The sequence below is a fragment of the Labrus mixtus genome, chromosome 10 (genome assembly GCF_963584025.1).
Source record: "Labrus mixtus chromosome 10, fLabMix1.1, whole genome shotgun sequence".
NCBI classification, from domain to species: domain Eukaryota; kingdom Metazoa; phylum Chordata; class Actinopteri; order Labriformes; family Labridae; genus Labrus; species Labrus mixtus.
In genome coordinates this window covers 4,493,965-4,510,011 of record NC_083621.1, presented here as the reverse complement: position 1 = coordinate 4,510,011, position 16,047 = coordinate 4,493,965, and the positions used below count along the sequence as shown (strand labels likewise).

Genomic DNA, 16,047 nt, shown 5'->3' with positions numbered 1-16,047 from the left:
TGGCAAAGTCAATGCTTAATTTACAACAGAAATGCAAAAAAATAAATCTCAGTACAAGTTAAGTACCTTTTGGAGGAATTTAGCCAAGTGTTCCCTTGGAGACAGGAAGTTCATTGTACAATCTGAGAGCCCTTAATTATACACATGGTGTGTACCTTTCAGACATACTGTGTTGATAGTAGAGTGACATCCCTAGACAGCGCCTATTCTGATTCCTGTATAACACGCCTTACTGGCATTTTTCTGCCGCCGCCCTGGTGGACACTTTGTGTATCACTTGTGTTTTCTTAAATTTCAGTTTAGTTTCATTTACACAAAGAGCAGAGTACAGTGTGCATGCAGCTCAGTTATCTCCTCACGTTTAAACCTTTAGTAACATGTCATATATTGTTTGAATGTATTTTTACTAAGAGATATTTCTGTTTATGAAAATAACATTAAGTCTCCAGTTGTGAGTAAACACTGAGATCTGTTTTGCTAACCGCTAACTAGGTAACATTAAAACATTTAACTCTTTACAGTTTCTTCGTATGTGCAGTATATTGACACAATATTTGTACTGTATTTTCAGTTTTACAGAAACGACCATCATTAAAGCCACTTTGTTCAAGGAAACTGTTTTATTGGAGTTTGTTCACCATCTGTCTAGCGCAATCGTGAGGTCAGAATAGCGTCACATTATCTTTGAGTTGGTTCTTTCAGCAGTGCTTGTGCCGTGGACAGTTGTCTATAAACTGAGCTCCTACTTCCCTCATTCGAGAGCTCCCAATTCTTTACCATGATTGGGCCAACATCAAGTATTTAAACCTTAAGGGATTACATTCAATAGAATAAATACACCAGTCCATAGCAGGAAGTTCAAATATAATGGATTGAAGCAAACACCAAAAGTTCTTTAACATGCTGTGACATCAACTTGGTGCAAATGACTCCATCATTGAGGCTTTCAGCAGAGCCAGTACCGACATTAGGGAAAGAAAACGAAAGGATACAAAGGTTGGATTTCTGATGTGTCGTTATGATCATTATTTTTTTACAGGTAACAGTTAGGTACAATCATATCTCCATACATGCAGTCTTCCTCAAGGCCAAGATTGTATTTGCTTCCACTTCCTCCTTTGTAAGCGCTCGTCACAATCCTGAGCCAGCCTCTCTCACCCTAGAAAGAAATCATCAAGCACACATTGCAATTCAGTCTTTAATTTCATTTTAATGTTAACTGTAAAGATCTACATCATTTTCGTATGGAGTCAGGTGCAGGGTAGGAAGCGTACATTTTGTATGTGTGCATTCCCAGGTCTTACATTTCAATGCGTATTAAATAATCCAAGGTCATTGGAATATATGCCTAGGTAAAACTTTTTAATTACACCCTAGCTTCTGTCAGACAACTGCTAATGTTAGACACTAGCCAATACCATTAGATTTCAATATGGTGGTAAACCATAAGTTTTAATTTAAGATAGGAAGTGTTTTCATGTTTGATTGTTATCTTAGCACAGTATCGAGTCTTTAGAAAATGGCCACCTTGTTCAGACTGTACTCACCCATGGCTCTCCCGCAGAGTTGCGAACAATCCAGTACTCTGTGCCATTTTCTACTCCCCATCCTGCTACTGACACAATGTGGTTTAATTTTGTCGACTCCACATACTCAGAGTAAAGACCCCCGGTGTATGACTGAAATTTCTCAGTGGCCATGATTCCACAACTGAGTGAAGAGAAATGTTTTTTTCAAAAGGCAGTATAGATGCAAAAATCACTTTTCTTTGTGTTCAAGTCAAGTGATTGGCCATCCAACACAAGAACATTTCCAGGGCAACTTTTATACAACTTCATTCAAGAAAGAAAAAGCCACATTTTCCAACCTGATTGGCCCACCAGTGAAGATTTCTGCCATCATAGCTTCACGGCCATTTATGGCGCCAAAGTCACCGACTTTCCACAGTGTGTAGTTCTGCACAAAGTTGCACATCCCAAAAGTTGCGCAAGTCCCACAGGCATTGAACAGCTCGCATTCTAGAGAGAGAGGTTGCATTTTACAAAAGAAGTCCCATTATACAATAAGTGTACTCTACTGCAAGTTCCTTACTTTGGTCAATCGCTTGGTAGTTGTTGCAGGTTTCATCAGGGATGCCATGTCTGTGGGCGTACTCCCAAACACCTCTGTGATCCCCTCCGTGACAGGTGCCGGACCCAGCACAGTCAACCACATGTTGGACAGAGAGATAAGCAGATGGCCAAACTCCTTTCCGCTTGATGTTGATTCGATCTACCAAAAAAAAAAGAAAAGCAAAGAAAATGAAAGTTTACCGCAAATGTAATGTTTTGGTTTGGAAAAGCTTGGCTGAAATCTCAAGTGATTTGATAGCAGCAAGGAGCCCATCTGTTATTTTGCATGCTATTCTTGAGCACAGTCAGATTTCCCTCTAGCACTTGCATGTCCAAATGGGTACAGTCCAAACTCAGATAACAGCTAACACATGATAGAAATAGTGCACCAGAACATGTGTCGACGGGTCTGTCATGTTCAGAGCCAGGAAGCCTTAAAAATGTTTAGAAATCATGCACTTGTAATTAAAAGTGCCACACTTTTAAAATGTTTTAATAAATACAATTCTTAGCCCGAGGAAAATTAAAGTTCAGCAAAGAAGGTCAGTGGTTTTCCAAGTATTTGACCAAGAATGATGTCACTTCCTTGCATGCATGTAATATTGGAGCCAGCAGACCATTGCCTTAAGCAGGGGAACAGTTAGCCTGGCCGTCTCAGGGATTTTATTTGCAATTTCACCCATGGATCATTAAAAAGTCCAAATTATCTTCATTTTTAAACAAGGTCAAAAACGTGATTCTTATTTGTACTTGTGTGAGGGTCCTAGATTTTAGATTGCACGTTCATGTCTGGGGATCTAACCTGCCATGGCACTGGTGCTGCCGTGAGCCCAGCAGGAGCCGCAGTACTGAGGGATATGCTGGTTGCGAGTGTTGCTGGCATAGTTGATGCCGTCGACATTCCTCCAGTCCCAGGACTTTGGCATCTGAAAGAGGTTCAGGAGTTCATGAGGACGAGCTGCAGTTCTGTGGAGACAAAAGACTTTAGTTCAGTCATTTTACAGGCACCACGAGATCCAAAGGCCAGCAGGTTCACAGTCGTTTTCTAATATACACCTCAGGAAAAAAAAAAAAAAGCCAAAGTGCACAGCAGGTACGATCACCGTGCTGATCACAAATCAGGAGAGACTGAGGAATGTGGTCAAGATTAATCCCAGTTAACTACTGAATGTGGGCCTTAAATTCAGTCAGACATATGACAAATATGTTCATGCTTTTAGTGACCAGCCTCACAAAAAAAACAAACACTTAGCTTTGAAATGCATGATACTAAATGTAAACTCTATTATCTTGACTACAGGATTAATTCCTTACATTTAAACAAACCTTGATTATAAAAGTCCCAGAATGTTCTAAGGTGGCAAAGTTTGACCTAAACCCTCTGGTCACTGGAGATTTAACTCCATAGAAAAAAAAATGTCATTACATATATTTTAAAGCCTTTTAATTTAACAATTCAACAAGATCTTAAAGTAGGCCTCACTATGTAAAAAGTTTCTTTCCAGGACACAGAGTTGCAGAGGAAAACAGGAACTCGTCAAAACTATCCAAAATGTTTTAACAAAAGAGCTTTTTGGTACGTAGTTTAAAAACAAATTAAACCACAAACTATATCAAGTGAATAAAAATTGGAGATCATGACATGTAAATCTGACAAGCTGCATGTAAACGCCAGTTTAACTGAAGAAACATATATCTACAGAAAGACAGAGCCATAAGAACAACACACGGCTACTCACTTAACACCAAAGTTGAGTTTCCTGGGCACTGGATGGTAACAACTCGGCCTCTCTCGATCAAAGTTTCTTCCTGACACAGTGTAAGTCATCAGCATGAAAACGGAAGTGACAAATTGAGCCATGTTAAACCAAAAAGCACCAAACAACCAACTACAGTTTGCTGTGGTGGGGATTACATAACCTGCAAAATCAAGGAAAAGGGAAGCTCACCAAGCTAATCAGGCTTTATTGATCTCACCTTGGATAAGCTCTGAGTCAGTGCAGGTCAGAGGCTGGTTTTAGGGGATACAAAAGTGCCAACATGTGTTTTCTCTCTAATCAGTCCTGATGTCAATTTGTTCAGACAATAAGACAAGTGATGTACTTTAAATGGCAGATGTTGAGTGTTCTTGTAACATAAACTTAATTAATTGTTCCTAATGACTTTAAGCTATATGTTTTTAAGTTTGAAGGTTTAAACATCTGAAAAAAAGATAAAGAAATAAAATATTTAACCAGTGGTAAACAAGATGCAAGTTCTTTATGTAAAAAAAGGTACGATAATGTGTAAATAGTGTCATATGGTATTTTCAAACATGCACAAAAATGTGAACATGAAAATGTCAGAATGAGCTGCATGTGTGAATGCAAACAACCACATTTTCACCCTGAATGTACCCAGACTTGTACATTACTGTGTTGAGTCGGATTGAGCCAATGTGTGAAGTTTATAGCCGTTTATATTCAGGAACATTTTACAGCAATGGAGCAGGCAAGGGTGACATCAATATTGTGTCTGAATTTGTGACTTTGTCGCTTCGTCTGTCATCTTGGATTTCTGCAGCGTCTCGTTTTACATCATGCCTTGCCTCCTGAGACCTCCCATCCCCCCTCTAACCCCCACATGTCAGGGATAACTTCACTCTGTGAACGACATGTGTGAATAAGCAACTCAGGAAGATTTCAGGGGCAGGCTGTCCTGAAATCTTTTAGACATTTTCTTCAAAACAAAATGTGTGAAAACAGCTATAGGGAGATCATCTGTCATCGACAGGTGCTGCACAAAGCCACGGGCATTACAAACTGTCTGTATTTCTGTATGTGCAGAACAATGATGCAAAGGCTCAGACAATCTCTTGTGAAAATAAAACTGAAACATTACATTACTCCTCATATTTTATGGGATATTCAACTCGCAAAGCTTCCAATTAGACTAAAGTGTGGTATATTTCTGCCTCTAAAGCTGTCCTTGGTTTGTCTATTAAAAATGCTGTCAAATAGTTGATGATTACCTGCATAATTTTTACACAAGTACTTCATCATCTTTATTATATTTTCTGCTTTTAAAATTTCTGAGAGTTTCTCTTCAAAGTCAAAATGATCAGATTTGGATTCCTGATATCATAAGAAAAAGCTTTTATTGAATGTGTCTTTGCAGAACACAGCATCTTTAAGTTTTTTAGAGATGCCAGTTTCACTGGAAGTCAGAAGTACAACCTCCCTGCCAAATTGTGTATAATTATGGAGATATTTATATTTAAGTAGCAGCTGAGATTTCCCCGTTTAAATCTTCAGTGGTGCGAGTCAAAGAGTCAAACATAAACACTAAATTCAGTTAAAAAGTGAATTTAGTGTAAAAGTAAAAGTGTTTAAAATGGGTACTGTAGTCCAAATTCAAAATTCTGGACAGAGATGTCTCCTTCGCCATCCCCGCCCCCTCCTCCAAAGAGTCGATGCGCATGTTGGTTTCCATGTTGCGGACAGTGAAGCTTCAGTGTTTAGCCAGCTCTGCATCAGTCTGTAAACATTTCTGCGTCCATTTTTCAAGAGGAATCTCCAATATTGATCCTAGTTTGAGCACGTTTCTGCTCGTGGAACGTATTAGAAAAATGCAGAAGGTTTTTAGGTCGGGTAGAATCACTTCTATCTGAATCGGTTCTCTCTCTCAGCAAACCCAGGGGCGTCCAAAACGGCTGTGTAGGGGTGCCGTAAAGCCGCCAACTCCTCTGGTCCAAACAAAACTTAGAAGGAGGACATACTGGCTGCTGTATTATTGTCAGAGAATCCATGTTTCCTTAATATCAAAAATCATATAGTAGGGTAATTGAATGATTTAATTCAGTATATATCTTACATATTGCTCCTTTAAAGTCTAGTAGATCAAAACAAATATTTTTAAATGTTTATCTGAAATGTTATTGATCCACTGATTATTGACAGATGCTCACGTCTCGTCTTTGTGTTTGTGCTCCTGCAGCCTCTCTGTGATAACAAAGACTTTATTAGGCTTCACTGAGAGACAGCAAACAGAGTGCGATGCTAATTGACTGCCTGCCATCTCCTCCCATCTGCAGGAATAGAAAGTCATATTTAATGCGTTGATTAAAATCTAATCTCTCCATGTGAGTCGGAGATGAAAGTAATCTTTGTGTAATGGAGACTATTAATATGAAGATATGGAAGGGAAACCAGAGCCCAGATTCGCAATCAGCTGGAGGACGGTAAATGATATTTAAGGCATGCCAAAGAGCCGGCGAGCAAAGCCAGCAATGCAAATAGCTTTGACTCCTTTCCAATTAAATTTTCTTTCCTCTTGCATATAAATGTATGTTTTCCATCGAATTTTCTTCCTCATCAGTTATAATGAGACCCTCTCGGTTATTATAAATGTAGCCATCCATCATGTAGAAGCAGATATTCCAAAACTATTTTTTATCATTATAATTCAGTATATAACTTCAACTGATTAACACTGCAGTGTATTTAGCCCAAATAAGACTGTCCTTTGGTGGTCTTTAAGCCTAAAGGGGCATCCCTTACACAACAGTACAGTACAGTTCTACAATTCACTTAGCAGACACTTTTATCCAAAGCGACGTACATCAGAGAGTAAGTACAACACAAGCAAGGATCTAGAAAAAAGGGAACAATGTCAGTAAGAGCAAACGATCAGCTTTGAGTCTGATTGGACACACAGGTGCTGACAGGAAGTGACCAGAGGCAAAGCACAACATTGAGGGCAGTTCTTGAGAGCTCTAATCAGTATAGAAACCATCTTATAAGTCGTCGTTATCAAACAAAAACCATCATCATCATCAATAATATGGAGACCATCATCATTAAGTTAGTAGGTATTCATGAAAGAGCTGGGTCTTTAGCTTCTTCTTAAAGGTGCAGAGGGACTCTGCAGATCAAATGGAGTAGTTTACATTTTAAACAGTAGACAGTTTCCACTTTTACCTCAGGCCTGCTGAGTATCCTTACCGTCTTCCCTTCAATCAACTTTCCTGATCTTGAAACCTGCCTGTAAACCCGACCTAATCACCCAACATGAGTGTTGGACCTCACCCATACTGCTGAGGTTGCTGGAGGGTCGAGTAAATCCCTGCAACCAGGCTACAAAACCAAGGTTAAAGCCTGAAATCAGAAGATTGGACGTCTTTTTCATGGAAGATTAAAAGCCCTTGATTTGGAAATGAGATGTTCAGAAAACACATTTTGGTAAACAGTGTTTTTCTTTTTTTTTTAAACTTGACTTTGAAGTTGTTTATAAGATACTAGAATCATTAATGGATTTAATGTTTAATCTTAAGGTTTAAGGTAGGGATGTGCATGATTAGCGGATTTATCAATTAAATGTTGTCGACTTCACATATCAGCGCCAGCTTTGCTAGTTAGTTAAACAAATTATTTTCTTCTCACTTCAGGCTCAAAATGTCAGTCAAATGTTGTGTTTAAGGGGCGCAGATGGACTAGCGGTTGGGTTCCCATGTGTGCAGGCTTTGGTCCTGGCTCGGGTTCAGGTCCGACCTGTGGCTCATGTGTGGACCATGTTGTTCCCCACTCTCTCCCATTTTCCACTGTCCTAAACAAAGGCATAAAAACTGAAATACATCTTAAAAAAATATTGTGTCGAAGCTGTAATGCAGCAGCCCGCCACTAGCCTGGGGCTGTAGCTCAGGTTAAAGGCTATTTAACTGTCATCTTGTGTTTGTACAATTGTGCTGGCTTTTGACTGTTTTCTGGGGATTTCTTAACTTAAAAATGGTCGATTGGACCGAATTCAAATTTGTGTTGAATCTATGAAATTAGTCAGCAAGGGACATCCTTAGTTTAAGGATTTATCACCTTGCAGATGCTCTTCAAAGGCTGTTTTCCAGGTGTTAGAGTGACTCTCCTTCACTTTTATTTCACTCTACACTTATAGGAACACATGCATTTAGCCTTGTGCTGTCTCTGATTTTGAGTGCATGTCACACAACTGCAGAAACTTTTACTTCAGGTTACTTGTTTAAACTTTTTCTGAAGATGCAATCCTCTTCATGAAAGGATGAATGAATCCTGTGTGGCCATAAAACTAAGATAAGGCTGCTTATGATGTTCTTTCAGGTTTCTTTTTTCTTGACAACAGAACTTTGAAACTATGAAAAATACATCAGTGCATAAATATTGCTGACATGGCATGCTTTTTGGGAAATTTAAATGTATTCGCTTTATCATGACTTTTGAGTGAAGGGAGAAAAAGGTTTGAATGGAATAAATCAGTGAAACTTGAATATATGGAATAAATCAGTGAAACTTGAATATATGGAATGGAATCAGCATACATTCTCGGCAAGTTTGAATACATCAAATGAAAGTTTGAGTTTATAAAACAAAGAGAATATTGAATTAAATCTGATGTCATCAAACCACAGGCACAATCCTGAGTTTTATTATGTGAAACATTATTCTGCACAGACGTTGCTCAAAGAAGGGAGTCAGCATGAAAGCTAACTGAAGCTCAAAAAAAAAAAAGAAAATCCAGATCAAAAAACAGACCATATGTCTTGGCTGGACAAGGACCAAAAACATGTCCAAATATAAATCAGAATCAGCGTAATTGGCCGGATTCACAAAACCTTCTTAAGAAAAAAAGATCTTCTGAAGTGCTGCTTCCTTCTTAACTTCAGTCTTAAGACAAAAGTTAAAAGATTTGATATTCAGGAATGAAGTGCTTATTTAATTTTCTTAACTTTCTTCTTAGGTTTCTTCATAAGAAAACACTTCAAGAGGACATATTGTAATCCTTTTCCACTTTTTCAAACAGTCCCCTGTGGTCTAAATGAAACATCTGTGCTGTGCTTTGGTTTAAATATAACATGAATCAAGCACCAGAGGAGGTTTGTGACCCTGTATAAACCAGCTCTCTCAGAACGCTCCGTTTTGGTGTGTGTGTCTCTTTAAATGTAAGAGAGTTTTCCTGGAAGACATCACTCCTTCGCTAGCGAGAATAAAAATGGCGGACCTGCGTAAAAAAAAAAATTCTAGGCTGGGGGTGGAGTCCATGGGTGGAGATATCAGGGGAGGGGAGGGTATTTATTTCTTTACCAGAATCCCACTGTGACATCACAAGGAGAGCACATTTGAAACGGAGTATTTTTCTCTGTGTTGTAAGACTTATGCAGATCACAAACAAAGGACTGGATGGTTTATTTCACATGTTGTGGCTCAGTAGACACTCAGATTACCCAAATAAATGTTCAACAACACTGTACAAGTAGATTTTTCACAATATGTCCCCTTTAAGAATAAACAAGATTCTTGAAAGCAAAGTTCTTCAATTTCTTTCTAACTCTCTTTCTAACTTTAGGATCACACCACGCTAGCTTGCCACTATTGTTTTTGATGTGATCGGTTCATCGAGCGTCCATCAGCAAGTGCTCCACATGCCGACACATAAAAAGAACCCGTCATATCTGCGTTAAACGGCCGCTCATTCACCGACATGATGGCTTGTTTCTTTGCTATCAGAGCGATATCTCCCATGATTAGCATCGTTAGCCACCTCCCTGAGCGTGTCCCTTTTCCTCATTAATGTCAACAACATCATTAGTGCGCTCTCCAGTCAGGTGATTGATTTGTGTATGGGAGAGTGTGTGTGGAGTGTGTGTTACGTGCAAGAATGAATAACTGTTAGTTATCTCTCTCTCTCTCTCTCTCTCTCTCTCTCTCTCTCTCTGTGTGTGCATGGGATGGATAATATCAGTGTTCACTGATCCGTATGAAGCTTAGAGGTCAGTTACATTTCTCTGACATTTCCTCAGGAAGATCACCCCCCCCCCCCACACACACACACACACACACACACACATTCTGCGCTCACCTGTCAGCTGTCATGAAGGAGTGAATGTCATATATATGACAGTTCAGTTAAGAGAGAAGCTGAAGGCTGTATTGATAGAGAAGAGATGAGATCCTTTAAGGTTGGATTTTAAAACACAATTAAATGCGACATGTCTACTGTCTTATTGATTTTGCAGGTTTTGGCAGCACACTTTGATAAGAAATATCTATATTGAGGAGAGAAGCAGGGAAAGACACTGGTGACGTTAATGTGTTAAAAATGTCTGAAGCACATGCAACTTTGCAACAGATTTCATCATTTTGTCATGCTGCGTACTTTACCAAAAATATTCCCCTCAGTGAATTCTAACCTACTTTAAGGTGACATTGTTTTAAAAAAAGCATGCAGTATCATTTAACCGGGAAATATCCTTGGACTTTCTGATTGAGTTAGAAACAGGGGGATTGATTTCTTTACGTTGCACAATGTTTCAAACACTTACTGTAGATTGTGACTTCCTTCTTATAACCTCTTGTCCTGCACCAGCTGCATTACGTGTTAGTAAGTAAGTGTTAAAAAATGGTAAACAACTGGCAGGAAGTTACTGTAAAATTAAAGGTATATTGCTGTTGCTGAAATTTACAGTTTTCTACCGTTTTTGTAAATACAGTAAAAAAACGTTAACAGGAAAATACTGTTGAAATTTCCTTGTAAATTTACAGCAATTTCTTAGAGAGTAGTTCTTGTTCAGTACTCATTAAAAGGGTCAAATCTTAAATAAATCTGGTCATGATAAATCATTTGAAAAGAGGAAAATCTTGTGATTTGAAAACCCAGCCTTGTACCGTTACAGACACAGCAAAGGCTTGTGCCCCTTGAGTGAGAAGACAGGAATTCAAACTAACTCAAGGGGGCGCTGCCTGCGTTCTCCGCCCTCTGGAAGTCCAAAAACACACATCTGAAAATGTTGACATCCTCGGACAGTGGTTCCAAAAGTTGGGGTTGGGATCCCCTCAGGGGGTCGCGAGAAGAACTTCCATAACCAAATAAAAATGTTCACAGTCCTCCCGCCCTGGAGGTGTGAAAAACATTTGAGGAATGAAAGTGATATGTAAATAATCTTTTTGTATCTCGTTATCTTAAGGGGATAATTTTCCTGAAAGACAAAAGAACATTCTGGTCACTCTGACAGTTCAGACCATGGCATGCCATTCTGCCATTGCCCACATTTCTGTGATGTTTTGTGCTTTTTGCAAATCTGTGGATATGAGATAAATAAGTCGAGTTCTCAGGAAACTGACGGTGGCTTTATTTGGAAATCAGCAGGGACATTTCTTTACAAATGGAAAATAGTGTTTTTTTTGTTGGTTTGACGTCTTTTTTTAACCTGAATTTGTCGAGGCATTTGTTGTTATGTCTCCATTGAGTTTCTAAATTGAAACATCACAGCTACACAGCTAACTGTCTTCATTCACAAAATGTTTCTTTCACATTTCTTACCTAGAATAAAATGGATGTTTCGTCTGTGTTTGAGGTAGCTGTTGCTCAGTGTCAGCTAGATGTTCAGTCATTCTGACACTTGGAGAAGAAACTTCAAAGCCTTTTGTTTTCAGGAATGGTCAAGGTCTTTCCTATTGTCCCAGGGGTTCATGAACAGTGAACCCCTTTAGTTTGGGTATTTGATTTGTTGTTTTTAATTTACTGTTAAACACTTCATAGCTATTTAGTTATTTTCCTTTAAATCAGATTTCAGACATTAGACGAAATGATTTGGTCAGTATTTGTGGACCTCTGGTCGTCTCAAAGCGGCCCCCATTTTCCAGTTGAGGAGATTTCAAAGGCTTTGTACCGCGCTCCTGCCTCCCCAGAGGAACCACCTGTCCACCCGGGCCAAATCCCTCAGCCTCAAAGCTCACCGTCGGGGGGTTTCATCACCCAGCGAGCCATTTCACATTCGATCGGCTCAACTGATGCTAACAAAGCTCTGGCGATGACAGACTTGTTAAGCACATTTCAGTCATAAATGCTTTTTAATAGAGAGAGCATTAGAATATGTTCAGAGGTCTTAAATCTGAGGAGCGGGGGGGCTAAGAGGAATCCCGGTGATCTTTACCAGTCGTGTCATAAAGCCGATAATGTTAACGGCCCCTGTGGTTCATCAGAAGTCAGGGGGGACCGCAGAGGTTAAGCAGACAGGAAGACTGGAGGTACTTGGGTTCAATTTGAAGAATCATTTCAGACAAATCTGGAGCAGAGATCTCCCACATTTTGAAAAATTATAATCCAAATGATTCCAGTCCTCAGTGTCTGGCTTCCTTAAATATTAACTTCACACTAGATGTATTAAATGTTGCGTATACTGTAATTGTGTCCTTTAAAAATTTGAACTTCTTGTCACAGAATGGTGACGAAAACAACAACAACAACGCTTGTGCTGTGTCTTAGATCTCTTCATACATTTTTGAGACATTTGAAAGATACTCTGGATCACGAGTGATGCTCGGACCACAGATCAAGAGTTTTACGTTTTCCTTCAACGTCTCTACATGAGGTGTAGATGCTGGTATTTGTATCTTTCATTCTGATGTGTATACACAATAAATTCATGTAATTATCTTCTTACAGCTGTTTTTTTTAAGCCTACTAATCTTTTTGAAGGACATATTAAAAGATACCCCATGAAAATATTAGAACAAGCTCAGTAAATCCTCCTTTTAGGTGCTTTTTAGGCGTTTTTGCCTCTTTTTTTAAAAAAATTAACCGCTGAGAAAAGACTGTAAAGGAACAAGGGATGGCATGCAGCATTGGGTCCAAATCGAATGTGGTCCTCTTTGATATCGACTTATATACTCTACAGGGGGCACAGTTCATTGTACTGTACTTTATTTCCAGCTTTTTTTTTTCCAATGCCAGTAACATCTCTGATTGTAGAGTCTCTATCTGTAACGATAGATTGGATTTGAGTTTACCTCTATCTTTTACAAAACAGGTGAAATGCTGAAAGAAGCCAGAGCTGTACCCACTTTTAATGAGTATCTTCAAACTTTATTTTAAACTGGCCCAACTGGGGACAAGAGTTGGAAATTAGCAATAGCTATATACTCTTTACATCAGTTTCATGCTTTGTATTGAAATTATGTTAAATTGCATTGTCCCTATTAAAATAAATAAATTCAATTCAAGTTACGGTATCCTGCTTTAAAAGTGGAGACAATGAGACCAGTGAGAAATCTATGAGTTAAAGTGCTGAAGTGAAATTAAAGTCCCCTTGAAATTAGAACGCCTCCTCATGTATTTCACTTCCTGCTGCATTATTTCCTCCTCTCCTCTCAGAGAGAACTTCTCCATCACACAGTCAGAGCGGCCTCTGTGACGTCTTCTTGTGGACTTTGTGTTAATGATGTTTGATTCTGTCGGCGGCGCTCTTTTCTGTTTGTGCTGTCTCGCTCATTGTTGTTTTGTTTATTAGTCGCTCAGCGGCACCTCGGGGGCCGGCTGTGTTTATTGATTGGTTGATTGGTTTGTTTACATTTAACCGTGCACGCTGTTCAGGGGAAATCACAGTATGCACTCTTCAGCCGAACAGAACCCTGAGAAAAAAAATACAAGGGAATACAATGTGCACTCCACAAGGAGATATCAAAATCAATGTGGTTTCATTCTCGCCAATCATTCACCCCCTACCTCCACCTTTTTATGCCCCAGCAAGGAACAAAAGTGCAGGCATTTTAGTTCCTGCAAGAAATGTACAATGCATCATAAAAAATAAAAAAAATCACTGATTCCTGTTTGTCAGAGAGGGGGGGGGGGGGGTTCTTTTTGTCTACCCGAGGGTGTTTAGAAACAGCTAATATAAAAGCTTTTATGAAGCGGACACAGGTGAATCACCATCGTGTTGTATTAGTCGGTGACACGTCAGGAGCAGCAAAGCATTAAAGTCCTTTTCTACATTATCTTTTCCTTTAGTATCTTCTGTCAGATGGCTACTTAAGCCCGCAGCCCTGAGCATCCTCTGGAACATTTACTGTTTATTTGGCTGTGCAGTCCATGCAGAACTGAGCCCCGTTGGGAACAAAGGGTCGCCTGACACACGTTGAAGCTCGTGTTTTGTGTATTCCAGCTCTAGCATGTCCACCTTTCTTTGAGGTTTTATCCCCCCCCCCCTCCCCCCAGCATTTGATTTAAGGCCCTTGGAGACTGGAAAAACATCCCCGGAGCACAAACTCTGGACGTTATGAGTTTGCTTAGCCCTCCTGTCTATAGGCTTACCTTTGCCTTGCTCTGAGTTTCTTTTCCTCCTTTTGTCCTTCGGCTGGTATTTCTCTTGTTGTGCCAGCAGTTCCCCCCATACTGTGATGTAATTTTTGTTAAACAAGTCTTTCAAAGTCAAGAAAAAGGAATCTGAAAAACGGCAGGGTATGCCTGAATGCTTGATTCCCACTAATCCCCTGACTGAACTTCCCCCCTCTCCTATGTAGTCTAAGGTATAGCTGTGCGTGCACAGATTCTGCACCGTAAGGTCACATTTGTTTGGCTGGCTGGATCACCACCACAGAGGGCTAATCCTGCAGAATTAGTCCATTCAGCGACCACCTCTTGACCAGGAGGCATTGCCCATTAAAATGGTTACAAAAGGAATGCCTGAGTCCTTTACAAAGGGACTCCCCCCCCTGCCTCCATAAGGTAAAGGTAGCCCACAGAGTGAGTTACAGTTCCTTCAACTCAGTTTGAAGCCCTGTGTTGCTGATTTCTGTCTGCACATTGATTGTGCTTATTAAACATTTAGAGTCTAATTGGAGCATGTGCTGGCTTCACTCTGATAATGAGTTTTTCCCAGGGAACATTGCAGCTGAGCAGGCGTTTCATTTCATTTTTATAAAATCAGAATATTAGGTTTCTTTTGTGTGTTCAAAAATGTAACATGGGCGTGTCTTTAGGAAATAAAGAAGCCTAATTTTTCTGGCAGCAGGATATATCCTTCTTTTCTTTTCCATGATGAATGTTACCAAGATGCCACATTGGATTACTCCCTCCCTTTTTTTTTTTTCAAATTGAGACCCAATTCAAGCAAGAGCTATCTCCCCCTGTTGAGTGGTCTTGACAGAAGCAATTTCCTACTTCTAATCGAAAGATTTCTTTATTGGTACAATCTACTAAATACCAAAGCAGACTCTCGGCAGCACCAGATGTGTCCCAGCGTCCTCAGTCACACTCACACTCCAGCTTATTTGTGTTCAGAGACTTGCACAGAGGCACGGAGAATATGTGCGGAATTGTAATTTGGATTTAATTAATGTGTCGATGCATTCATGTTGAAAAAAAATCTCTTCTTTACAGATTTTTTTTGTATTACTATGATCTACTGGTACAATATGATTGGTGGCAGAAAACTAAAGCTGAATACATTTTATTCTAGACTGACAAAACTGCATAAAACACTCAGGTTGTACAGGTTCTTTGGAATATTTACTTAATATATGAACCCAATGGCCTCTTTTAAGTGTCACTTTATCATAGCTAGCTGCAGCAGTTGAGCTGTAACCTGTTTTTTCTTCCTCTTTTTTTCCTTCTGTGATGCTATAATGACAGGCCGAGTATCTTACGCACACAAGTCCCTCACACTAGAAGTTTTCCATGTCGGCAGGAGGGGGAGGGGGTTTCAGGAAGCAAGACAAAAATGCAATATGATATCAACATTTGTTTGCCTATTTACCTGTATCAGTGCTACGTGTCATTGCATACATTCACCTCATCAACAGGACGTGAGTGTTCCTGAATATTATCCTCTGTGTTGACGCATGTGTTCACCCCATCTTCAGGTGAAAATTCTCCTTGAGGGCTGGCTGGAAAAAACTCCTTGAGGAGTTTTGGGTATGTCTGACCAGCATCTGTCAGTGGTATTGATTCAGTTTAAGCTAGGCCTACTGATTAAAGCTTAAACAAATACACTGAAACTGTAAAAAAAAATGGGGGTTCTTTCAGCTTTTTACATTTGTTTATATTTTTTAGTTAGCATTACGCTAATTGAAGCCCAAAGTTTTTAAAGACTCTGTACTTGACCTCTTATCTGCCCTCTCATTCAAAATAAGGTTTATTCTGTTTCACAAAAACT

At 39.5% G+C, this 16,047-nt stretch overlaps 2 protein-coding genes across 2 annotated transcripts in view; both read right to left on the bottom strand.

Annotated features, from left to right (window-relative positions):
• The window catches only part of LOC132981685 (transmembrane O-methyltransferase-like), a 244,968-nt gene that overhangs the window by 118,352 nt on the left and 110,569 nt on the right, over nucleotides 1–16,047 (bottom strand). The gene's annotated exons all lie outside the window — the stretch shown is intronic.
• Nucleotides 766–4,053, bottom strand: LOC132981671 (cathepsin Z-like). Its single transcript, XM_061047655.1, has 6 exons — nucleotides 3,851–4,053; nucleotides 2,914–3,077; nucleotides 2,092–2,271; nucleotides 1,868–2,018; nucleotides 1,548–1,710; nucleotides 766–1,159 (listed from the first exon to the last, which is right to left on the bottom strand). The coding sequence occupies exons 1-6, from the start codon at nucleotides 3,970–3,972 to the stop codon at nucleotides 1,034–1,036; spliced, it is 906 nt and encodes a 301-aa protein (XP_060903638.1). The 5' UTR covers nucleotides 3,973–4,053; the 3' UTR covers nucleotides 766–1,033.